Below are 25,686 nucleotides of genomic sequence, written 5' to 3'. Positions count from 1 at the left end.
CCATATTTTACTCCAAAATTTATTTTATCATTGAAGAAAAACTTTTAGAGAGCTAGTAAGTCATTTAGAGAGCACTACTTTAAGATTGATGGATGATCAGAAGTCATGATTAATATGAATTTGTAAAAATATATTACATGTACTACTGCCATGATATGTCACTGAAAATATTATTATAACAGCAAATAAATAAATTACAGTTTTGTGAAGAAGCTGAAGCCTGATAAGTCAAAGTAACTTATGTAAGATCTCATTTCTGGTCCAAGTTAGAAGCAATAACTGGTCCATTCTGCAGTAGTGAATCTAAAGGACTTCTTGCTAAATAAGCTATTGACTTTAGAATGTGAGCATAACTGTTGAATTAGGATCTGGAATGTCCTATTAAAAGGGATATAATTTTTCAAAAATATACATGGAAATTTAGTCTATCAATGTGCCATATGTGAAAATTATGATGAAAAAATCCAATTTAAAAAGAAGATGAGAATGGGAGATTGAAGTAAAAAGCATCACCTTATTGTTTGTGTATTCTGCACCTGAGACCTACTAAAGTGTTGTGCAAAATCTTCACAGAAGCTTGATCGGCAGAGTTAACACTCTCCCTGGGGATTGGTCACATTTGAAATTTGGTTTCTTATATAGTTGAAGCTCTCCTCTCTGTCAGGATTTGAACTTGTGGCTAGGGGTTAATTGAATTAGTTAGATTAACAATCATTTATCGTTTAATGGGTCTTGGGTAAAACTCATGTGTTTTAAAGAGGGATTATAGAGAATTACTTCTACAAGTTGTCAGGAACAGAGGTTTAATTTTAACCCTTGTAACACTGGGTTCTGTAACCACACCTCATACCTTGTGGTTAAAATCATATCCTCATAAACAGGGCGTGGTGGCACACACTTGTAATCCCAGCACTTAAATAGGCTGAGACAGGAGGATTGCACAGGTTCGAAGCCAGTCTCAGCTACTTAGTGAGGCTCTCAGCAGCTTAGTGAGACCCTGTTTCCAACTAAAGTATAAAATAGGTCTAGGAGTATAGCCTGGAGGTAGAAAAGCCCCTAGTTTCTACCCCCAGTACCACAAAAAAAATTATATCCTAGTAGTTAAAATATTTTACAATAAAGTTTTTGTTCTACTTTCAACGTGATAACCAGATATATTTACGTTTTTGCAATATGTGTCTTTGTTAAAATCCACCATGACAGGAGAATACCTTTTTTTCCTGGTGAGTTTTTTTGACTAATATAACACTGAAATCTCCTATTTGTAGTTACTTGCTACATGACCTCTGGCTGTAACAAAACCTGTGTGTGTGTGTGTGTGTGTGTGTGTTTTCTGAAGGTGAGATTACATTTTGTGCCTCCCTGTGTTAAATAGCCAGTGGACATTTATTCAGTCAAAGGATGTGGGGTATATTCGTGATTTTAAACTTGATTCTTTGCAGCCCCAGAAGAACATAGGTATGAAAGCTGAATCAGGGCAAATAGCGGTGGTGAAAATCAGGAAGTTGAGGGGTGAGACTTTATGGAGCCAACTATGCTTTCTATTCTTGACTCTAGAAGATTTTCACATTAGACTTCACAGTCACTCTACAAGGTAACCTCAGTCCATAAACGGAGGTTCAGACCAGTTAGTACATCACAAAAGGTCACATAACTTGTACAAATAATGACTTTCAAATTTGAGATCAAAGATAATTTCACTGTCTTCACTCTTAGTCTGTCTCCCTGAAAACATTCTGGGTACAAAAAAAAAAAAAAAAAAAAAAAAAAGGTATGCACCCTCTCTATAAATCAGACCAATAAGTTGTATTTATTTTTTATTTATTTCTAAAAATACTTCCTTTAATAACACTAGAGAATTTTTAGAGTGATAATTGGACTTGAACCAGGCTCTGTGTGGTCTCGTCTATAACTTTAATAGTGCCTCAACCTAACTGCTCCCTCCCTCCCTCCCTTTCTTGTATTGGAGATTGAGTCCACCCACATTCTACCTCCAAGCTGTACCCCAGCCCTATTTTTTACTCTTTATTTTGAAACAGGGTCTTGCCAAGTTGTTGAGGCTGGCCTGGAACTTGTGATTTTTTTTCTCCATTTTTGTTTGTTTGTTTGTTTTTGGTGGTACTGAGGTTCCTGGAAGCCCTTCTACCTCCGGGCTACACTCCCAGACCTATTTTTATATTTTTATTTGGAAACAGGGTCTCTTAAGCCAGCGAGGCTAGCTGCGAACCTGTGCAATCCTCCCAAGCACGGGGATTACGAGCGTGTGCCACCATGCCCGGCTTTTCCATTGTTTTATATAGGTCCTAGGATCGAACCCAGAGCTTTGCGTGTGCTTAGGCAAGCACTCTGCCACTGAGCCAAATTCCCAACCCTTGCCTCCCAAATACTGCATTATGGACTTGCTCCAAAATAATGCCTCAGCTTCTTAATCTGTAAACTGAGGATAAAAACATGTATGGATACTAAATATGTTAATGTATGTGTGTAGTTTGAATAATATCTATTGTTTAATAAGAATTCATCTACTTACTTGATTGATGTCTTTTTATGTCTTTATTCTGGGAGACATAGTCTTTTTGAATTCAATGTTGGCATTCTTTTATTGTATATATATATATATTTCCTTTGGCTTGTATATCTATCTAGCTTTAATATTTGTTATGTCATTTCAGGTTCGTACATGATAGTGGACTCTTCAGATCATGACCCTGGAGAAAAGGCCAGACTCCAGCTGCCAACGATGAAGGAGAATGACACTCACTGCATTGATTTCAGTTACCTGTTGTACAGCCAGAAAGGGTCGAATCCCGGCACTTTGAACATACTAGTTAGGGTTAATAAAGGACCTCTTGCTAATCCAATTTGGAATGTGACTGGATTCACTGGTAGAGATTGGCTTCGAGCTGAGCTGGCTGTGAGCACCTTTTGGCCCAATGAATATCAGGTAATCATCTGCTTCCCTCTGTCTTACTGTGCTGATGTTTGGATCTCTTGCCATTGCAATATTTAGAGGTTTATTCTGGACCCACAGTGAGGGGGCGTGCATCCCATGTTCCTTTCCTCACCCTGGTTCTTGAGGAAGAGTTTGAATAAGTTGGCATAAAACCTTTAAAGTGAGAAAATATTTCCACACATAGAGAAATGTAGGTTCAGATCCAAAATTTATTGTTTTTTTGGCAAAGAGCTACTTACTGATAGGCATTTTTCCTTGGCTTTTCTTCAGGAAGAAATGGTCTTTTTTGATTTGACTGTTATAATCAGACTGGATTGGTCTACAGATTTCTTGAAAATAACATTTGGAAAATGCACACGCAATATTGTTTTAGAAAACATGTTATCCTGAGGGGGATGAATTTTGATTAATTATTTATTTATATTTTTGTCAGTTAAATAGAATAAAAAAGTAAGCAAACAAAAAAGGAAAGAAAGACAAGTTGTCGACAACTTTGAATATTTTTCTTCTCAGAAATGCTTGATATCATTATGATTAAATCAGACAAGTAGTATCACTACTTGCTTCATGTTAGTGTCACTGCATTTATGTGGTTTAATAAAGAAAAGTCTATTTACTATTTTGTAGAGTTTGCAGTAATCTTTTCTAAGAGGTTTTGTGCCTGAAAACCATGTTATCCTTTGTAAAAGCTCACTTTTTTGTTAGCATGTTAGACCTTGAGATTTAAACTTTAAAAAGACTTATCTATTTGTAGTTTATTATAGAGCCTAATGAGAGTGCATTTACATAAAAGCCTATTTTATGATATTCAGTGAATAGTGTCATAAGATATTATCAAAGATATTATCACTTTCATTTCTGCTTTTCAAAAATGAATGTTTTTTCTTCAGGTTAGGATTGTTTTTATTTCAGAAGAAGGGAAAAACCAATACCTTGCCTTGCTTATTTTTTCTTGTTGATTTTTTTTGTGTGTGTGTGTGGTATTGGGGATGGAACCCAAGGGCATTACACCTCAGAGCTACACCCCAGTCCTGTTTTTTATTCTTTATTTGGAAATAGGGTCTCGCTGAGTTGCAAAGAGCCTCATTAAGTAGCTGAGGCTGGCTGTGAACCCGAATCCTCCTGTCGCAGCCTCCCAAATGCTGGGATTATAAGTGTGTATCACCAAACCCAGCTGATTTTCTTATTTTATTAAAAAAAAATCCTTATATAATAGGCCCAACCCACAGTGAAATTTTTCAATTTCAGGCTATCCATTGAGATTTCAATAAATTTTTATTAGGTACTTGTTGGTTCCATTATTCCTCAAGTAGAGGATTTAGTCTGGGGAATTCATTTATGTTTTTTGGGTACCCACAGCTTCTAGAGGGTTACATACATGTAGGTGGTGGTGTAAATGAACCTGATGCGAATGCAGTGGCTGTACAAGGGACCAGATCTTCTCGGCACGACCAGTGGGCTCCTCACTGGTCTCCTCTCTGCCTCTAGTGGGTAGATGGCTGCCATCACTGGATCGCCTCGTGTGGTATAATCTCTGTGCTGATTTTTATGAGAACCTGTCATCGTAGTTTTCCATGACACTGGGTGAAAGCTCTGATTCAGTAAAATAAAGCTGTCAGCACATTCAGTGTCCATAAAAAAAATTAAAGCCCTACATAACCAGTTAATTTAACATCATTATTACAATGTACTTTCTGGAGTCAGATTGCCTGCATTCAACCCTGATTTCTGTTTGCTATTTGTGTAGATAAGAATCACCCTGTTACGTATTCCTTCAAAAAGGCATAGAAGTAGATTTTGGAAAATCCACTAAATAATTTATTTTCCTTCATAATTAGGGAATGGCTTACATATTCTCATTTTTTCAAAAAATTTAAAGAAAGCTCTTTTTGACTCTGATAATAAGTTTTCTTATGACACAGATTACTGCAGTGGCAGTTTTAATGTTGAGTTATAATACCCCAAACTGGATATATCATTTTTTGGTTCAGTCTCATTTTGCATGACGAAGCTCCTAGTTTATATGTGCCCCTGCTGTATTTTCACAAGCAGCACACAAAAGTGCCTGTGTGTGTTTCAGACTGGTCAGTGAAATATTTTTGAGACATCTTGTCTTAGAAAAATGACTAAGTATATGGGAACTACAGGTAACAGTTTTATTGTTGAAGATTAAAATTTGGGCCATACATCATTTCTTGAATGATTGTTATGCTTCTACCTTTTCTGCCTCTTTTCCCCATAACCTGTAAAATTAGTCAGTGAGAGTAAATAACAAGAGCATTTTTATTCATGTGCTTTAGTGCTCAATAAATTACTTAATTGATGTTTTCATCAATTCAATCATTTAGATGCCTAGTTGTACCAGAACATAAATTATTACCACCAACATGGAATATACTGTAGTACGTAGTGATGTAACACCTTTGCCATGAGGAAATGCCACGGGAAAAAAATCCAATGTGCTTTGTTAATAAAGATTAAAAACAAATATCTATCAGGATTTTGTTAAGTGCTAGTTTGTGGGTAGAGCCTAGCATAATATTTAGCAGGGACTTTGTTTCTGATATTCTCTCTATTTAAAGAGAAAATCATTTTCTTTAAGTACTAGATATCAGAGGCTAGTTTTGAAATCCCATTATGGAAACTTGGAGGTTCAGTTTCTGTTCCTGTGCAAGAAAAGGACCACCTGAATCCACAGAAGCTCTTGTAAAATTGTCTTACCTAGGAGCAAACTTACTACTAAAGGTTCTTTCTTTCTAATCAAGCTTACTGAAGTAATTGGTTAAAATTTCAGAAACACTTCATATAAAAAAGTTTTAAAAGATTTTTTTCAGTAAAAAAAAAAGAATTTTAAAAGAAAATCTCCTTGTCCTTAGTAAAAATCCACTAACCCATGACTGCCTTGTCTATAAAAAATTTTACTATGACCATCGTAAAACATCTAAATTTTTAAATAGAATATCTTACTAGACTTGCCAGAATGAATTACCTTCAGATTCTGGACAAACTTAACAATGAATTGGCCCTTTGGATTTTGTTATTTGATATTTTATGCTTTAACTTTACTTTTAGCATAGTTTATGGAAATCTGTTCTGCCAAGAATTGTTCTAGTTCACGGCTGGTCCAGTTCACGAGTGGATAAGAAGACTGGCTGTACAGAATAGGAGATTGTGTTTTTTATTGCTGCCACCTTTTAGCAGAAGAATGCCCCTGACCATACACTTTCCATCGTCACACACAACAAGCAAATGTAAGTTTTCTGTTTTGACAGTCAGTGCAGTAATACAATAATATGTGAGGAAGTTTCTCACCTATGTCTTCAGAGCAGTAGGTTTCTTTTCCACTCAGAGTATGAATAACAGACATTAACATATTATACTTGTTTTATTTGTCATGGTTATAACATGCCAGTGTTTATATTTTTATCAATGTCAATTAGTACTGTAGATCCTCAAATTGATTGTTAAGTAGGAGAAAAAAGAAGAAAGAAAGAAAGAGGAAGAAAGGAAGAAAGAAAAGCCTATCTCAATGTTACATTATAACTGAAGTTCTGCACACCTCTGAAAGTGCAATTCCCTCTACTCTGGAAATCTGACCTGTCTTCTATGCATAAAACTAAGTTCTGCTTTGGGATTAAATCCATTACTTTCTTACTGAACAGTGAGGTTGTTACTAAATGAGGCAGACAGACGACATACATAACTTGCAAAACTATTAGTGGAAACCTAATCTGCTGTTTTCCATTAACTGGGTGCACATCATTAATCACAAAAATGATGCGTGATGGAATCTACGGGGGTTTAGCTAGGAATTGGAAAGTGACAAGATAGCAGAATGTGCCCTTTTCCTCCCTAATTCACTGAGAAACAAACACTGAACTTTTGCAGTCCATTTTCTTAATGTTTTTCACTGGTTTGAAAAAAAAAAAAAGAACTGGACAGTCATGAGTTTTTTGGTTTTGTCTCCTTTTTAAAGGGTATTTTAACCTCTATTGTACTGATATTTTGGCAGTTGAAAGATTGCTACATTCCAGAGATCTTGCTGGCATTGGGTCTAAAAAGATTGGGATTTAAATCAAGTGACTATTTTCCTGAATTTAAAAAAAAAAGCCTCTAAAGGATGACTCTTGATGCTTAAGGACCATGTGAGAGGAACATGCTCTTGCGCTGTCCTTCAAGGAGTGAGGAGACGGGGATGTCATCCTCTGTCATCGCCCTTATACCTCCTCCAATTTTTACAGGTTCTCATTTATCCATGTAGATCCCACTTTGGTCAGAAAAGTGATGAGGTTATTCTTTACTAAAAATATCTTTTTACCTTTTTTTTGTACTGAAGATTGAACCCAGGGCCTTATACATATTAAGTAGGCAGTGAACTATGTTCCTAACCCTTTTTATAAGTTTTATTTTGACATAGAGTCTTTGCTAATTTGCCCAAGCTAGCCTCAAACTTGGAATCCTCTTGTCTCAGACTTCCAAGAAGCTGGCATTACAGGCATGAGCCACCATGCACAGCTTCCTAAATATAGCTTATGGGTGTAACTTCTTCATTTATAAATGTTGAAAGTATCTCTGGCTTGTTATCATGGATACTGAGCAGTGTTACAGATTTTGTTGCTATCTTTTCAATGACAGTCTTTTTACTTTCTTCCATGTGTATGGAACTTCCCCTACCTTATTTTCTTCCCCAGTATCCTTTGCAGGTAGGGTTGGCTATCTGACACAGTTCTGGTTAATGAGTTAGAAAGTCTCCCAGGGACATTAGGGAATGATTTTGCTTCCTGATTAAAAGAGAGAGAGGAACAGACAGATAGACAGAGACAGGCAAACATGTTGTTGCAAGAGAACAATGATGCCTGGAGCTATTGCAGTTATCTTACTGTGATGAGGAAGGAAAGGGATATTGGACCAACTAAGGATGCCAAAAGAAAGTATGGGAGAAACCTGGGTGATACTCTCAGGCAAAATACTAATACAACAATCGTAATAAATAGCTACTCATTAAAAAGCATTAGATGGATATTCTGTTACGTAGTCAGAACCATCCTCACCTATCATGGTATGTTTTTCTTGACACGTCAAGGCATATTGTTTGTGGGTAGCACCCAAGAGACATGTGGCAGAACCACAGTTTCATATCAGTCTATGAAGGAAGCAATTTTTACTTTCTAGTCTTACTGGAGATAGAAGACAAACTTATAAGCCTGAAGCAGTAAATGAGTGGAAGGCAAATGATTAATGGCTTAAGGGGATAGAAAGGAAAGAGGGAAGGAAAGATAATCTGTTGAAAATCTAATATATGTAGGACTTTGGGCTGTGGTTACCTTCATGTATGTCATTTTAATTTGCTTCAAAATTTGATTAAATGTTAAGTCAACCAACCTCCCTCCCTCCCTCCCTCCTTGGTACTAGGGAATGTACCCAGGAGCATTTTACCATTGATCTACATCCTCAGCCCCTTTTAAATATAGACAATTAGACAGACAGACAGACAGACAGACAGACAGACAGACAGACAGACAGACAGCAGGCCTTACTGAGTTGCTGAAGGCCTGGCTAAATTGCTAAGGCTGTTCTCTAATCTGAGATTCTCTTCTCTCAGCCTCTCAAGTACTGGAATCTTAGGTGTGTATCACCATCATGGCTTTAATGTTTATCACCTTCACAAATGGACCAATTTGCTAGTTATGTAACAGTGAGTCAAAGTTATTCCTCTTCTTCTTCTTTAGTTAATTTAGTCTGGCTATTAAAAGTTTAGAATTAGCCATGTCAGTGACTCTTGAACTTAGCTACTGCTAGACTGGCTTATTTTTGTTAAGGCAACAATAATTGCTTGGCATGATCACTTCGGCTCATTTTTACAGAGGCAAAATTTTACCTTCTATTTAATAGATTACTTACAAAAGTAGCCTTTTGTTGCTGCTTTTTAATCTTCATAATGCCCTTTGTTGTATTTAAAGTACCCCAAAGAGGTTTGGAAAGACTCCTGTGTTATTATAACCATTGTTTTCTTAAAACTCAGAACTCAGCCAGGCATGGGGATGCACTGGGAGGCTGAAACAGGAGGACCAAGGGCTCATGGACCTCCTCAACTTAGTGAGACCTTGTTTCCAAATAAAGAATAAAAAATACGGCTGGGGTTATAGCTCAGGATGTACTGGGGTTCAATCTCCAGTACAGCAAAAAGAAAAAAAAAAAAAGAAACTCAAAACCCACTGCATCTGACTTGCTTTTATTACAAAACATCTGCTTTATTTGACGTTAATACGCAGATTCACTGGTAAAGTTTATCATTATGTCAATAAATAAAACCAAATAAACACAAGAATTCTGCTACTTGACAAAGTAATAATTGTAGGTAAATGACAGAAGTCTCTTGTTGCTGTGTTCAATCATACCTGTTTTTATTTAGAGCACCAGGCAGGCTTTATATACCTCAAAGTAGGAAATTGTTTTCACACATAGCATTATTTAAATTGTTACCTTCATTATGTCTTTATTCCCCTCCTCCTTCCGCTAGCATCCCCCTCCCCACTGATGCATTGGAGTCTCTATTCTTTTATCTGAGGTCTCTTGTTTCACAATTCCTTTCTCACTTCCTCATATGAGGGAAAATGTATAACTATTTGCATTCTGAGACTGGCTAATCTCACTTTGTATAGCATAGCTTTTGAAACACCGAGTGGCTCTACAAATTATCCATCTAAGAATTGAATGAATGAAGGAAACTGAATACTTCAGGAACAAATCAGAGCTCAGTAGGACTGAATCTCAATTCATTTTTATAAGCAAGTATTAATTTGTTACTACCCATTTAGCATTAGTCTGGTCTCTTTAAGCTGTATAAAGTCAATTAACATGGTTTCTCATGTGTTGATAATTTGTGATTGTAGGTGATAGCCGAATGAAGTTTTGTTATATAATCATATCTGTTTCTAAATGGGTTAAAAATGCCATCATAAAGCAACAGAGGATAAGTCTTATGTTGGAGTAAAATGTCTACGGTGGCAGCCTTGTTTTGTGATTTAATTAAAAGTTCCAAAGCAGCAAAGAAAACAATATTATCAAAGCAGCTCCAAGAAGGCAGATTCTGAGGTTAGACAAAAATTGAGCTGTTAGTGGGTCTGTAAAAAGAAGGGAGTGAAAGGCAGTTCAGGCTTCTCAATCACTAGGCTTGAATAGCAACCTGAAGTAGGCGGATTTATGGTCATACCTGTCTGGCTGAAGTCAAGGGTTTTGAAATGAAGAGAAATGCTAGGTAGCATTAAGTAAGTTAGGCAGTACTGTTGAGAAATTTCCAAATTTAGGTCCAGAGACCGGGCTGTGCATCTTGATTTCTAAATGCTTGCGCATCACTCAGAAGAGGCTGGTCAGCAGAGCAGTGTGATGAAAGGGATGGTTTTGGAAGTCTTTCTTATGACCCTGCTCAGCAGATCGAAGGTGGGCCCTAACTCAGCATTTGCTGGCTCTGCACATACTGCTGGGATTCACACCCCATCTGTTCAGAGACTCTTGAGTTGATGACCTTCAACATTACTGGATGCTGACTTATGAGGGGATGAGGCATATTTTAGTTACGTTTTGCTTGGTAGAGATTGATTTGTTACTAAAGGCAATCATGTTTTGGCAGACTCACATTAAAAAAAAAACACGGTATTTTCAAGGATCCTTTTTTTTTTTTGTCATCAGAACTGCTATATTTTGCTCCTTAAAGCTTATTTCTTTCTGCTGTGATTGTGTGGAGACTTTGCCTTATAAAAGACAAAGGATGTTCAGATGGTGCATTTCTCCATCTGCCTGTTAAATCCTTAATCTCCTTCACCTGGGTGGCTTCTAATCCTTTATTTGCTTCATGTACCAGTGCTTCCAAGTCGGGTAAGTTCTATATCATGTATGCCAAGGAAGTTTCCTTGAGCTGCGAGAGGGCATGCTGCTTCCCTGGGTTCGCTGGAAGAGAAAGTGGGTTGCTGTTCACAAATGAACTTGCCGGATTTCATACAACCCAGTCAGCAAAGGGCATTTGCTCACTCTGCAGCCAGCAGCGCCCTGTTGATTGGCAGCAGGAAGCTCCCTGTTCATGTCCAGAGGTCCTCTTTGCAGGGCCACTAGCCTCTGAGAATTGTCAGCACACTGGCTTTGTGATGTAGTCAAAGGTCCTTTCTCTTCTTCCCGTTGCCGTTTGCAGCTCCATTTGGAGCCAGGTGAGTTATTTAGTTATGCCCTAAGTTGGAAGGGGCAGTGGTTTTAAATGAGTTTGCTCTTGGATCTTCTTGTTCAGGTATCTTTTTTATTTTTATTTTTTTGGAAGAGTGTTAGCAGAGAACACAGGAGTCAAAGTTATCCACTGCTTCTTAGCTATCAGCATGCTAACTTAAATTCAGGAGACTACTGTGTCAAGAGGTTATGCCCTGAATTGAATTTCAGCCTTGAATCCCACTCAAGGTCAGGGAGAGCTCATGTTGCAGAAACAGTCCTCAGACTCCAACTACATAAACCTTCCTAACAAATCATCTCTCCCACCAGACTATGAGACTATGTTTATCAACCAGCCACTTCGGGCAGTGACTGGGAATCAGACAGAAAAAAGGCACCAGCACTTCCTCTCTCCTCCAGCGCAGAGCCTGATCGCCCTCACAGTGGTTTTTGAGTCAAGGCAAATTTGCTCATTAAGCTTAGAAAGAATAAAAGGATAAGGTGGTTCAAGGTCTAGCGTTTTTGTAATTCTGATTAGCCATGCTATAAACAGATGGCATCGGGTTTGTAGGAGCAGAGAATAGAAGGTTTTATTTTATTTTCATAATCTCTCTGCTACTGATAGTAAGATACTGGAGAAGGAAGTTTCTTAGCTCATTGTTTGTGATCTTGCTTGGAGGGAATGAACTTATACCAATCCAAGAATCAACAATTTTCCATAATAACTGTAGTTATTTACTAACATTTAAAAGAAGGAGGACATTTATAACATACAAATATCTGAATTTGGGAATTAAGAATGAGAGTGACATTTGGACTTTTTATTACAACCTGGCCACATCAAAATTCTTTAGAGTGTTATTAAAATGGTCTCCTCAGGCACTAAGGGGTTTATTACAGCTTGTGATGTAGGCGACTTTCTCTCCAGTGAGAGAGAGATCATGCTGATGATGTGACAGATGCCACCTTGGTCCAGCATGGCTTGTCACCTCCCGTCTGTCCTTGCATACTCTTTGGATGACCCTCAAAGTGTTGTGAAGCCTCCTGGACTCTCCTGCCCCTCTCTGCCCTCAGCCCTTATCCTAGAGACCCCATTTACACCTTAACCCTTACTCAACACTCCGGACCTCAGGGACCATGTCTCTGTTTAGGAAGGAATTTTGTCTGTGTACTGAGAGCTAGGAAAGAACTGGGGAGAGGCAGAGGTGATGCTATGGCCATAACTTTTGCTAAAGCTCATTAAAAATAATGCCTGGTGAGTGTTCGGTCAGATTAGGCTTTGTGGTAAATGAAAAAAGAATGAGGAAGTTTTGCTCTTTGAACTAAAGAGGTTATTTGGTAGCAGGGATATATTTATAACCTATTGACCTATTTTCTCACTGTTGAGTGGTGAGACATTTAATAGGGAATAGCAACCCCATCATTTTTTAATCACCAAAGTTACAACATTATTTATTTAAAAGTGACATAAAACCTCTATAATTATCTGATTTCTCTTGTGTCTTTGGCTCTTTTCTTCAGGCCTATTTCAGTGTAGACTATGCCCACTGATGCCCACCTCTGTTTCTATAAATATGTGAAGATTTCATTTATCTTTAAAAAAAAAAAACAAAACAAAATGAGTGTGGTGGTGCATGCTTGTAATCCCAGCATTTGGGAGGCTGAGACAGGAGGACCCAGGTTCACAGACAGCCTCTGCTACTTAGTGAGGCCCTTTGCAACTCAGTGAGACCCTATTTCAAAGTAAAGAATAAAAAATAGGGCTGGGGTATGGTTTGGTAGAATAGCCCTGGGCTTCATCCCCAGTACCACCAAAAAAAAAAAAAAAAAAAAAAAAAAAAAAAAAAAAATTCTCTATCCCTCCTGTTCATGTAGTCTTTATAGCAAGGATTCCTCAGAGGGCAGTTTTTACCTTCTGCCTCTAATTCTTTCTTATATCTTATACATCTTGTAGCTTGGTTGACATCCTTTTATGAATCTGAATATCAGTGTCTCTAGAAATGGAGACATCTCTACGTTTTCCTATGTCCTCATTTCCCATGATGTACATGTGGCATTTGTCAAAACTAAATTCTTGATTCTTTCCTTTGACCGAATAGCCCATAATAGTATTTAAGAACCTTGAGATCACTTTTATGTGTGATATGAAACGGGGTCTTTTATGATAATTATCTTTACAGTTGGATTCACTTGTGTTCTTTCTCGATGTCTCTCTCTACTTTCTACCACGTGTGTGTGTGTGTGTGTGTGTGTGTGTGTGTGTACTTGTGTGTGTATTTGTATGTGTTTTCTTCTTTTTTTCTGAGCTCTGAGCCTGGTTTCCAGCTGCCTGATTGAAATGTCCTGTGATGTACATTACCTAAAACTCATCATACATATCTGAAAGAACCCCTTGTCTGTACCTTCTCAGTCTTTACTCTCCATATCTAAGTGGTCTCTGGATTTCTTTTGAATGTTTCTTTGAAATGATTTTTTATGTCTACTACTGCCTTGCTTCACACCATGTGATCTGAACCTCCAGGCTCTGTGATATTTCAAGGAGACTTCTCACCTCTCTATTCCCCACCCAGATCGTGAGCTGCTGACATCATAATTAGTCTTAATCTTTCTACATGACTTTGATTCTTTCAAATTACAGTACAATTTAATTCCCTGTTGTTCTTGTGCTAAAGTATCTCGTCCCTAAGGCTTTCTCTAGTTCTTATGTCTAGCCCAAACCGCTTTATAACCTAATCTTCCATGGTAGCATCTTTTTTCTCTAAAGTAGTTTCTTTTCAAATTGTCAGGTGCATTTTAATTTTTTTTATTTCATTATATTGTATAAACTACTCTATTTCCTGGCAAAGCTAAATTAAACCCATTCTACCATTTTCTTTTTTTTAAATTCATGATTCACTAATTTGTAACTTCCCTGTTTTTGTTGAACAAAAGCCATTGATTCTTGTATTTCCCATGTCAGCTCTCATAATACCTAGTACATAATAGATACATAATGGTGGATCGATTTGTAGGATATTAATTTTATGCAGTAAAATTATATTTGACTTCTCTTGCATGAATTCTTTCAATACTTGTTTTGGTGAGTGGAAATAAAAATATTTTATTTTTCACATAATAAAATCAGTGCTCTTGATTTTTGTTGTGTAAAAAATAAAATAATCAGTTTGATTTAGGAGAATTTATAGATGTTCTGTTTTTCTGAAAGATCTAATTGTTAATTTGCATGTGGAGACTTTTCCTGTATTACTTGCATTTTTCTATGTTAACTATGGCATTTCTATTTTTGTATTTTATTTCTATTTTTGTTTTACTGATTTGTTGTTTTTTCTTTTTCTTTATTTACTTTCTCAGTCAGAGGAAAGTAGTACCCACCTATAAATAATATCTTCCCTTTCCAGTAGATTTCTTTTCTTTTTTCCAATTTTTTTATAAACAGACCATGTCATAGTAGAAAAGCCTACTGTATTTAACCCTCTTTTTTAATGTCCTCTCTATGGAAGAAAGATTACTTTAAACCTACTTAGCTAGTAATATAGAAGACAAAGCTAATATTGTTTGGTGATTCATGTAAAGCAGACCAAAAAAACCTTAAAGGATAAATCTGGCTAAAGCGTTAGTCAACTTTATTTCAAATATCGAGTGGTCTCTGAAGGGGCCTCATGAATCAGTGAAATGATGGCTTTGAAAAGTAGTTCTTCAACAATCTGAGAGGCACGTAGATTCTTCTCTTCTTCCCAAAATTACTATTTAGGTCTCCTCTGTGGTAATCAAGAAGAGAAGAGTTAAAAAGCAAGCAGAATAAAGAGCTATCTTTATCTCCTCAAGGAGTTCTATTTAAGAAAAGAAATATAGAAGTAGCAAAGCAGGCATAAGAGAAAATGGCCATTTGCCACAGCTTTTTGGGCAGTAGTGTCCCGTCAATTTCTGAAACTGCTGTGGTGAATTAGGTCGACTCAAACACAATTTTGCTTTATAAAACACACACTTTTGTGCTCTCTACCCCCAGTTATCATTCACATACTGTCCTCCTAGCTGGACTAGGCAGCGTGTGCTGATTGTTTGTTAAAATGAATTCCTTGATATTTAGCATTCTTCTCAGTTTTCTAGAACAAATAAACATCAAGATGTTTTTCATGTATGAACTCATTGTTCTTAATATAGGTGAAAATGGCTTCTAAACTTAGCCATCAGTAGAGAGATACATGTTTAAATCTGAAGGGCTTTAATGATAATTTTGTCTTACTCCTGAATATAGACTCACAGAGTCTCATGATCTGTGCCCGCCACATACACAAAGTATCTGAATGAATCAGGATTTTCATTCCAATCAACTATGCTCTGGCTAACATATATATTTTATATACTTATCAGTCAAATAGAATTTTTACCTTACAGTTAAATAAGAAGGGTGTTTTGTGTATTTTATCATTTGCAATCATTGTAATTATTCTTTTTTCTAATAACCAATGAATTATGGGTAAAGAAGTTTAAATATATTGGAAAGGTTTGTCCTGTCTGGTGTAAAATGCTGCCTCTTTCAGTAGTAACACTGATCAAAAAAGCTCTTCTTAGCATTTTACTTTGGTTTTGTTTGGCTAGATTATGTGCAAAGAGCTCTTCCATCACCCCCAGTTTAGCAGAAGAGAGTGGAAGGCACCGGTGTGGCTCCCTTAGTGTTTCTAAGTGAACCACAGACAAAATTGGAACACATTGCAGAGCAATTTTGAGACTCTGAGACTGCCTAAGTCATGGATGTGATAGGATCTTCCATGGCTGTGTCTTATTCTGGCACAATGTAGATTTTGTCTTCTTAAGGTAAACTCTGTTACTTCAGTAGGTCTTTAGACTTCAAATCACTACTAAATGAGTGTTGTACTGAAGATAGAATCAGCTATTGGAAGTGCAGTCATTGTTGAAATCTTACGTTCTTCGAGTTTGATGTGATAAAAATGGTCCAAGTGTTTTAAAGTGAATCTTTTAATTTAATAAAAATTACTTGAACAGTTTGTTTCAATGGAATAAAATTAAGTAATGAATCTTTTTCCTACATCTTTAAATTTCTGGCTTATGATAATCACTTATAGTAGAGATCTTTTAACATCTTGAGGTAGTGAAGAGTCATATCTACTTAGAGGATACATGATTTATAATAGGGTGCTATGTGTTAACATGGAATGGTATCAACTCATTTTAAATCATTTCATTACGAGAGTCATCCAGGCGATGGCATGGAAGAAAACTGCTGAGAAATATAATAGGACTAACACTCTAGTAGATGTGATCTTGGAGATTTTATTCTCTGCCCTGCTATTCAGCCATGAGGACACCTTCACACAGACAAACCTTTATTCCCCAAGCACAGATTCTTATAGACAGACAGGGTGTTAAGTTCCTTAAAGTGATGCCAGTAACACAAAGGACAAGCCCCTGCGAATCAGTGGACGGTAACAAGAGCAACAACAAATGGAGGCCAACTGTGGAAGACCTGTTGGGGACTGTAAGATGGTGGACAGCACAGGAGTTAGCCTGTCCACTTAGGAGCTAGGAATGGTGAGGATGAGAGAGTCCACTTGCGATCCAGCCCTAGGGAAATCAGTTGACTTCAGGAATAGCTGGGGGATAGAACTGATAGGTGTTGAGTCTTATTTGGCTTGTGGATTTAGGGAAAGAAGACAGAGGTGATGCCCAGTTTTCTAATTGTTCAAGTACAATAGACTATGATTTCTTTTTTTGAGGTGTAGGTTAATTGGCAGGAGGCAGATTGTGTGTGTGTGTGGGGATGTGTGGGTATAGAAAAGGTCAAGAAAAAGATCTTAGCTAGAGAGACAGATCATCAACATGAGGATGCAGATAGAATTCAGAGCTAGACAATGTTGTCCTAGGAAAATAATGGAGTAAGAAGGTGTCTTGAACACTCAACACTTAGGTAATATACAGAAAAGTCTAATAAGTTGACCTGCAGTGGGGCCAGAGAAGGAGTTACAGAGTTAACAAAGATACCAAGTTAGGAGGAAACCATGAAATTGAGTAACAGCAAGATTAAGGAAGAGGATGTTTTCAGAAGGGGATAAGTAAGACTACGAAATCCTACAGAATCTCAAATAAATTAGAAGGATCTGTTGACTTAATCATGGATGACTTTGTTTTTCACTTGAGTAGAGAAAATAAAGAAAAGGAAAGGTAAGTAATTCTGAGGCAGAGGATATGCTATTTTCCCCCAACTTCTTATGAAATGAATAGCTATTTGCATTTGCTTTGCTTCTTTGTTGTTTATTAGTGGGGACTTATGAAGTTATCCACCTTATCTTCTATTCTTGGTGGATAAGTTTTTGAATGTGCTATAAGATAATCTACCTTTAGCAGGCAAGACAATAACTATAAATTATTTTACCTAGATAGACCTAGAACATAAATCATTGTGATAATATTCTTATCTTAAAAGAGAAAAAAATGAAGTATTTAATCTTAAAACTGTACAACCAAGCCGTCTAGTTATCAGAAGATATGTTAGCCAGGTTGACTCTCTAGCTCTAATTTGGACTCTAATAGTATGTATGTGCAGACAAATTAAATAAACATATTCATTTTATATTTATGAGAGTCAGGTATACATTTACAGGATTGCATATTCCCTATAAAATGTGTACTTTTATTAATCAATATTATTTAAAATGAAGATAGTACATGCCAGAAAGCATAAGGTATTCTTGTGTTTACCATTTTCCTGGACTTCTTATATTCCATCTTATATTTTAAAGTACGTAATGGTAGTTATACAATTTGCCTGTACTTCAGTGTGATAGATACTTTTACTTATTTTTTGTAAACATTAAGAGAGTAGCTGGGCATGGTGGCAAACGCTTGTAATCCCCACACTTAGGAGGCGGATCGTGTAGGTTCGAAGCCAGCCCCACTGGCTTAAGAGACCCTATTTCCAAATAAAATATAAAATAAGTCGGGAAGTATAGCCCGGAAGTAGAAGGGTTTCCAGGAACCCCAGTACCTCCAAAAAACAAAAACAAAAAAACCAAAACATTAAGAAGGTGATGAAAAATATTATTTTAGTTTGTCTATCTAGAGCCAAACATCAGGGCATCAGAGAATACTGAAAAATATTTTCTGATTTTAAAATCTAAAATAAGCCGGGCCTGGTGGCACACGCTTGTAATCCCCGCACTTGGGAGGCAGAGACCAGAGGATCGCGCAGGTTTGAAGCCAGCCGCGCTGGCTTATGAGACCCTGTTTCCAAATAAAAATTATAAAATAGGTCTGGGAGTATAGCCCGGAGGTAGAAGGGCTTCCAGGCATTCCAGTACCACAAAACAAACAAACAAACCAAAAACAAAATCTAAAATAGATAATATGAGTAATAACATTTTATAAAATAGAATTGTATTAAAAGTGATTTTAATTTTTTTTTTACAATTGGGTAATTGCTATACATATATGACTTCAATTAAAAAAGAGTGATATTTGAGCAGGGCATGGTGGTGCATGCTTGTAATCCTAGTACTTGAAAGGCTGAGACAGGAGGATTGCAGGTTCATGGCCAGCCTCAGCATCTTGGGAGGCCCTCCACAACTTAGTGAGAACCTATTTCAAAATAAAGAATAAAATAGGGCTGGGGGTGTAGCTCAGAGGTAGAATGCCCCTGAGTTAGTTCAATGCCCAGTACTACCAAAAAAGAAAAAGGTTGAAATAAACACTTATTTATTTATTAAACATATATTTTTCAAGAGTTTTTTTTTTTTATGCCAGGTGCTGTTCTGGATACTTAAAATGTACCAGTGAATAAAAGAAATAACTCATCTTTCCTAAAAAAGCTCTTTTATCATGAGTATTTGGGGGACAAGGAGACATAGGAGACAATACAATGCACAGCTAACATTTTAAGTAAGGTGAGATGGTAATAACAGTTACAGAAAAGAAAATGGAGCCTCGCAGTGAGTGTGGGTGTGTTCAATGAGGGACACAGGTTGTTAGGTTGAATAATCTGGGTGAATTCACTGAGATGATTCTTCCACAAAGAATATGAGGGTGTAAGTTATACAGCATATGAATATCTACCAAATGGACATTTCAGGTAAGGGAAGCGCCTGGGCAGAGCTTCTGTGGTGGAAGCATGGCTGTTTGAGGGGAGCCAGGAACTTCTGTGGCACTGGGCAGGGAAAGAGGAGGTGACTTTTCAGCTGGGTCAGGTCAGTTAGAAACTCCTAGCATCTTGGGAGGACAACTCTACTCTTAGAACATGGAAGTTAGAAGCCTGTGAGTAGGGAAAAGACTTGGAAGCAAGTTGATTTTCATGTTAATAGATTTCTTGTTCTTTAGAGAACACTCTATAGGGATGTAAATTTGAGCCTTTTCCCTTTTCCTTATTGTTTCCAACAACAAACTATAAAAAATTGCCACAGTGCAGCCTACTGGCTCTGTGTGGAAGTGCAGTGTTTCTTTATAAGATCCTTAAGGCCTATTGTTTCTACATATACCTTGTTTTTAGTATTTTAAAATTTTAATTTTGGAGGATGAATATTTTATTTAAAATAGTCACCTTAAATTATGGTTGTAGAAACTAACTTGATTAAGATTACTCAGCTGGATTTGCTAGGGCTAGGGTTTCAGTCTCCTGAACCATGAAAATGAGAATCAAGAAACAAAAATTATTTACTTCGATCATCTTTTAATTCATTGCTTTACTTATTGCTTTCCAATGGAATCCCACTCTCTCCACTTAAGCTACATTATTGCATCTTTTACACATCCCTTTGATCAGATATCTATATCCTTACTTTATTATGGAGTCTTTTCTTTTTTGTTAATTACCATATTTAAAAAATCAGTCCTGTTTTTCCTCATCAGGAGCAACTTTTAAATATTCGTTTTTAAGCCAGGCGTGGTGGCGCACACTTGTAATCCCCATGCTTGGGAGGCTGAGACAGGAGGATCGGGCATGTTTGAAAGCCAGCCTCAGCTGCTTAGTGAGACCCTGTTTCCAAATAAAATATAAAATAGGTCTGGGAGTATAGCCCAGAGGTAGAAAGCCTCTGGGTTCTGTCCCCAGTGCCACCACCAAAAAAAAAAAAAAAAAAAATATATATATATATATATATATATATATATATATATATATATATATTTACTTTTTACCTACATTGAACACTATTTATAATCCATTCCTGCCCGGAGGTGTTTCCATCTCCTGGAGCAGAGGTTGGCAAATTATAACTAGCAGATCAAACATGGCCTGTGGCCTGCTTTTATATATCTTGTGATCATTTCAATAAGAAGTTTTACATTTTTAGATGGTGGGATGAAAAAAAGAGAAGAGATTAATAATATTTCATAACATGTAAAATACATTAATTCCAATTTCGTTGTCCATAAATAAAGTTTTATTGACAAATAGACATATGCATTATCTTGCCTGCTGTCTGCTGTGCTGTGCTACAATGGTAGAACTTGTAGAGGTTGTGATGGAAAGAGCATGTGGCCCAAAAGGCACCCAGTGATTTCTATCAGGACCTTTAAGCAAAAGTTTGCTAACTTTTCTTAGAGAAGTGCTTTTTTTTTTTTTTTTTTAAACTGCACAGAATTCTCTGAAAGTCCTGTTAAAACCCATGTTTCTAGTCATCACTTCCAGAGACCCTGATTTCATCTGTGTCAGGTAGGGCTTCCCTGATGTTATGTGAACCTACTTGAATGTCTGCTTTATCTTATCTTCTCCATCCATGGTAATCAGTTTCAACAGAGGGGTTGTTTTTGAATGAACTTTATTTTTTTTTCTTATTTTTATGTGTTTATTTTATTTTATTTTATTTTTTATTTTTATTTTTTATTTTTATTGGTGCACTGTATTCATACATCATAGTGGGATACAAACTTTTGTAGACATACATGCACACATCGCCCAGTCAGCCCCCACCCGATCCCCACCCCATTCTCTTCCCATCCCTCCTTCCCATACTTGGCTTAGTGGTTGACATCTAGTATTATAGCAATTTATCCAAAATTAAAAATGATAATCTCACATAACAGTTTCATTTGTCTGATACCAAGCTTTTGATGACTTAAAGATAACATTTCAATATTTCTTTTTGCTTTCTTTCTTACCAGAGAATATTTTTTCTATTTTTTTAGGTGAAACTATCATATATTTATTTATTTATTTTTCAGAAAAAAATCTATCCTAATATGGAATATGGATTCTAGATGCCCAAAACGATCTTGAAAAAGAACAAAGCTAGAAGATATATATTTTCTGATTTCAAACCATATAAAGCTACAATAATTGAAACAGTGTAGTACTGTTCTAAAGGCAGATATATAAACCATTGGAGTTAAATAAAATCCTAGAGCTAAATTCTTCCCTATATTGTCAAGTTATTTTTGACAAGGTTTCCACGAACATTTGGTGGTGGAAATAATAATCTTTTAACTAAATAGTGTTGAAAAATAATAATTACATGGAAAAGAATAAAATTGGACCTTTACCTAATCCCATGTACAAGTATTAACTCAAAATAGATAAAAGACCTAAATATAAATCTTAAGACTATAAACTTTTAGGAGAAAATCTGGGTCATAAAACCTCACAACATTGAAATTGGCAGTGATTTCTTGGATATGATTTCAATGGCACAGGCAACAGAAGAGTATACAAACTCCCTAAAAAATAAAAAAAATATTGTATATCCAAAGACAATGTAAACAGAGTTAAAAGTTACTAATAGAATTGGATAAAATATTTCCAAATGCTATATCTGAAGGTATATTAATATTCCAACTAGAAATCCTAAAAATTAACAACAATAAAGGCAAACAATACAATTTAGAGATAGGTAAAAGAATAACATAAGTGATGAATCTCCACAGATAACCAATCTTAGTTGTCTGTTGGATGGAAAATCTTGTTTTCGCCATCTTCCCAGAAGTCTCTTGAATGAACTTTAAAGCAACCAACTCCAAAGTACAAACCTAGTTCTAGCCTACTGAATATTAAAATGTATGCCTGTGGTCATTGTACTTTCAGCATATATCTGAGCATATTTTAATACAAAATGCTCATTCTCCTTTTCCCCTCTATCTTTCCTACCTAAGTTCTTTTATTTGCACTTGTTATTTTGGAATATAGGTGCCATTGCACTTTGCAGAGCCTTCTTACTTATTTTATGCAAACAATGAATAGTAGAATCGATGATATTTTACATTTTATCATTCTTTTTTTTTTGTGGCACTGGGGATTGAACCCAGGAGTATTCTACCTCTGAGATCACTGCCCCCCAGCCCTATTTTATTTTATTTTTTTGAAACAATGCCTCTCTAAATTGATGAGAGTCTCACTACTTGCTGAGGCTTTATGATCTTCCTGTCTCAGCTTCTCAAGCACTGGATTTACCGGCGTACCCTTCCATGTCTGATTTCACATTTCATCTTTCTAAATTATCTATCTATCCTTTTTAGATTAGTAAAGTTTCTTTTTTCCTTTTAAACAGTAAATCTGGCTTCATGAACTGTCTTAATTTTTTTTTAAATTTGAATGAAAATAGTTAAAAATACTTATATGGCAGTGCACAGAGTTTATTTATAGTATGTATCTCAAATACAAACAGATAAGATAGCTACCTGGTGAGACAGAATCAATTATCACCAACTTACTGATTTATATAGAGTATAATGAAATCACATATGCAACTATGTACCTCTGAATGTAGGGTATTATGTATTGCCTGTTTCAGACTGTAATTACACAGATGGTGTGTGAATGTGTGCTGGTAAATATATATGTCAGTGTGTGTGTGTTACTAGGGATTAAACCCAGGGCCTTGAATATGCTAAGCAAGAGCTCTAACTTTAAGCTACCTCCAGACCCACAAATATATTTTTAAATGACTCTGGCTATGTTCTCCAAAGTTTATGATTTCTTTATGAGCTGCTTAGCCCTCTGTCATTTATTCTACCTTCAATCTACACTCTAATTCTTATTTTTTATTCTTTAATTTGAAACAGGGTCTCACTGAGTTGCAAAGGACCTTGCTAAGTAGCTGAGTCTGTCCGCGAACCATGAACCTCCTGTCTCAGCCTCCCGAATGCTGGGTCTACAAATGTGTACCACCATGCCTGGCCTTCAAATATACTCTTTGACTACCAAAATTACAATTAAAATGCAATAAACTTTACATTTCATCCCCAAAATTTAATGTGATAAAATAACTTACTAAAACAAAGTATGCAAGATACCAGCATTTGTAGAAGTCACAATTATAAACAGAAATAGGAACCTGGAGTTTGTGAAACACAGGAGAACCTCAAAGATCAGTATGCTAATTTAACTGATAGAAGGTAAATAATCACTACAAAGCAATTCTACTTCAAGGTGTACTGCATAAAATACAAACATGGGATGGTTTTCTTTACAGATCATCCTAAGGGATCTAGGGAAAAGTACACTGTCTTGAGAAAAGGCTGTCATCTTATCAGTAATAGATACCTTAGAAATACTAATTGTTACCACTATTATTTGAAATAACACAATGAATTCTGTAGCAGTCATAGCAAAAATGTATTATTTTTCTATTTTTAAGGAATATTTGCTTATATAATTAAATTTAGTAAAATAAACTGAAATTACAAACTACATTTTAGGAACACACTTCATATACTGATATTATAAAAAAATTTAATATCCCTAATGGGAAATATATAATATTGGTGGAAACTGGGAAATATACAAAAAGCAAACGTTGAGGGAAACCTTCACCTAGCGATAAGCACAAAGTCACCGCCTCACTGGGAGAGATAGCAGGCTTTCCTCAGCTTCTCTCTGGTGTGTTGTTGTCTTCCTCAGCTCCTCTGATCACAAGGTGTGGGCAGGGAATTGAGTCTGTCTTATATGCCTGGCTTATGTTTTTTGAACACAAGTTTTCTGTACTTGACAGTCACAAAATGATTATTGGGATTAATGTCCTCTTTCCTCAGGCAGTTTAATTAAACGATTATTATTTAGTGGACACAACAATCTGTCACTCCATTTCTGGGAAAAACATTTTTTGACCTAAAAAATTGCTTTGGAAAAGACCTGAGTTTTTTGTTCTCTAAAATTTTGTCAGGTACTCAATTTCAGTCATAAGATAGGCTGATAAATGATGTTTGGTGCATGCTTATAATCTGAGACAGGAGGGTCATAGGTTTGAGGGCAGCCTTGCCTTCTTACTGAGGCCCTCTTCAACTCAGTGAGACCCTGTTTCAAAAAATAAAGAATAAAATAAAAATAAGGCTGAGGGTATACCTCCTTGGAGGTAGAATGCTCCTGGTTTCAATCCCCCGTACTGAAAAGAAAGGAAGGAAGGAAGGAAGGAAGGAAGGAAGGAAGGAAGGAAGGAAGGCAGGCAGGCAGGCAGACAGACAGACAGACACCTTGCTTCTCCACTTTCTGTTAGAAGAGAGCACTGGTCCTCCATTCTGAGGATGTAGCCACAAGGCACCATCTTGGAAGCAGAGAACTTCTCTTACCAGACAACCAAACTTGTCAGTCCCTTGCTCTTGGACTTTCTAGCCTCAGATATTTAATGTGATAAAATGAGAGAATGAGAAATGATAAAATGATAAATGATAAAATAATAAAATGAGAAAAATGAGAAAAATAAACTTATGGTCCTTATAAACTACTTAGTCTGAGGTATTTTGTTATAGCAGCACAGAACTAAGACAGAAGAATAACAGTTACATGTACTTACTCTGTACTGATATCTTTCCTTGCATTATATAATTTGATTTTTATAACAGTTGGGTGAAGTAAAATATTAGTATGTTGACTTTTATAAAAAAAGGAAACTGAAAGACTTGGCTAAATTTTCCTAACCAGTTACAAAGCTGGTAAACATCAATTGGGCATTGAACTGTCTCATTTTTATGTCTATTCTTTGAGCACTAGCATAGCATACTTTTGTTTCTTTATGCTGTCAAGGATGTTGAGAAGTGGTAACTCTAATAGAAGTGGGTGAGACTGCAAATTAGTGCAACCACTTTGGAAAACTATATGGAGGTTCCTCAGAAAGATGGGAATGAAATCACCATATGATTCAACAATACCACTTCTGGGTTTCTACCCAAAGAATGGAAACCAGACTATCAAAGTAATGCGTATCTATGTTCATAGCTGCACAATTCACAAATGCCAAACTATGGAACCAGCCAAGATGTTCATCAACAGATGAATGGATTACAAAACTATGAAATATGTACCCAATGGAATTTTACTCAGCCATGAAGAAGAACAAAATTATGTCATTTGCAGGAAAATGGATGGAACTGGAGACCATTATTCAAAGTGAGGTCAGACAACAAGTAAGAAATTGGCTGCTCTCTCTAATATGTGGAAGCTAGAGAGAAAAAGGATCATAAAAGGAACTCTAGACGAAGAAGGAAAAACCATAGATGAGCAAATAAGGTGACCTAATTGAGGGGAAGGGGAGAGAAGAAGAGGGAAATTCCCTAGTGTACGTGATGTACATCCACAAACATACCAAAGTCAGTCACTAAGCCAA

General features: G+C 36.4%; 1 protein-coding gene across 5 annotated transcripts in view; it reads left to right on the top strand.

Moving 5' to 3' along the window:
* The window catches only part of PTPRK (protein tyrosine phosphatase receptor type K), a gene marked incomplete at both ends in the record, with an annotated part of 572,810 nt that overhangs the window by 197,947 nt on the left and 349,177 nt on the right, over window positions 1-25,686 (top strand). For 4 of the 5 annotated variants that reach the window (XM_080700525.1, XM_080700524.1, XM_080700523.1 and 1 more), the window contains one exon: window positions 2,673-2,944. The exons of the other annotated variant lie outside the window; for it this stretch is intronic. In XM_080700525.1, the coding sequence (XP_080556651.1) occupies window positions 2,673-2,944 (272 nt within the window). The remainder of the gene's footprint in view (window positions 1-2,672; window positions 2,945-25,686) is intronic. 5 annotated transcript variants of the gene reach the window in all.

Source organism: Muscardinus avellanarius, assembly GCF_963383645.1.
Source record: "Muscardinus avellanarius genome assembly, chromosome: 8".
Classification (NCBI taxonomy): Eukaryota; Metazoa; Chordata; class Mammalia; order Rodentia; family Gliridae; genus Muscardinus; species Muscardinus avellanarius.
The sequence above is the reverse complement of the archived record's forward strand: the minus strand, read 5'-3'. Positions and strand labels throughout refer to the sequence as shown.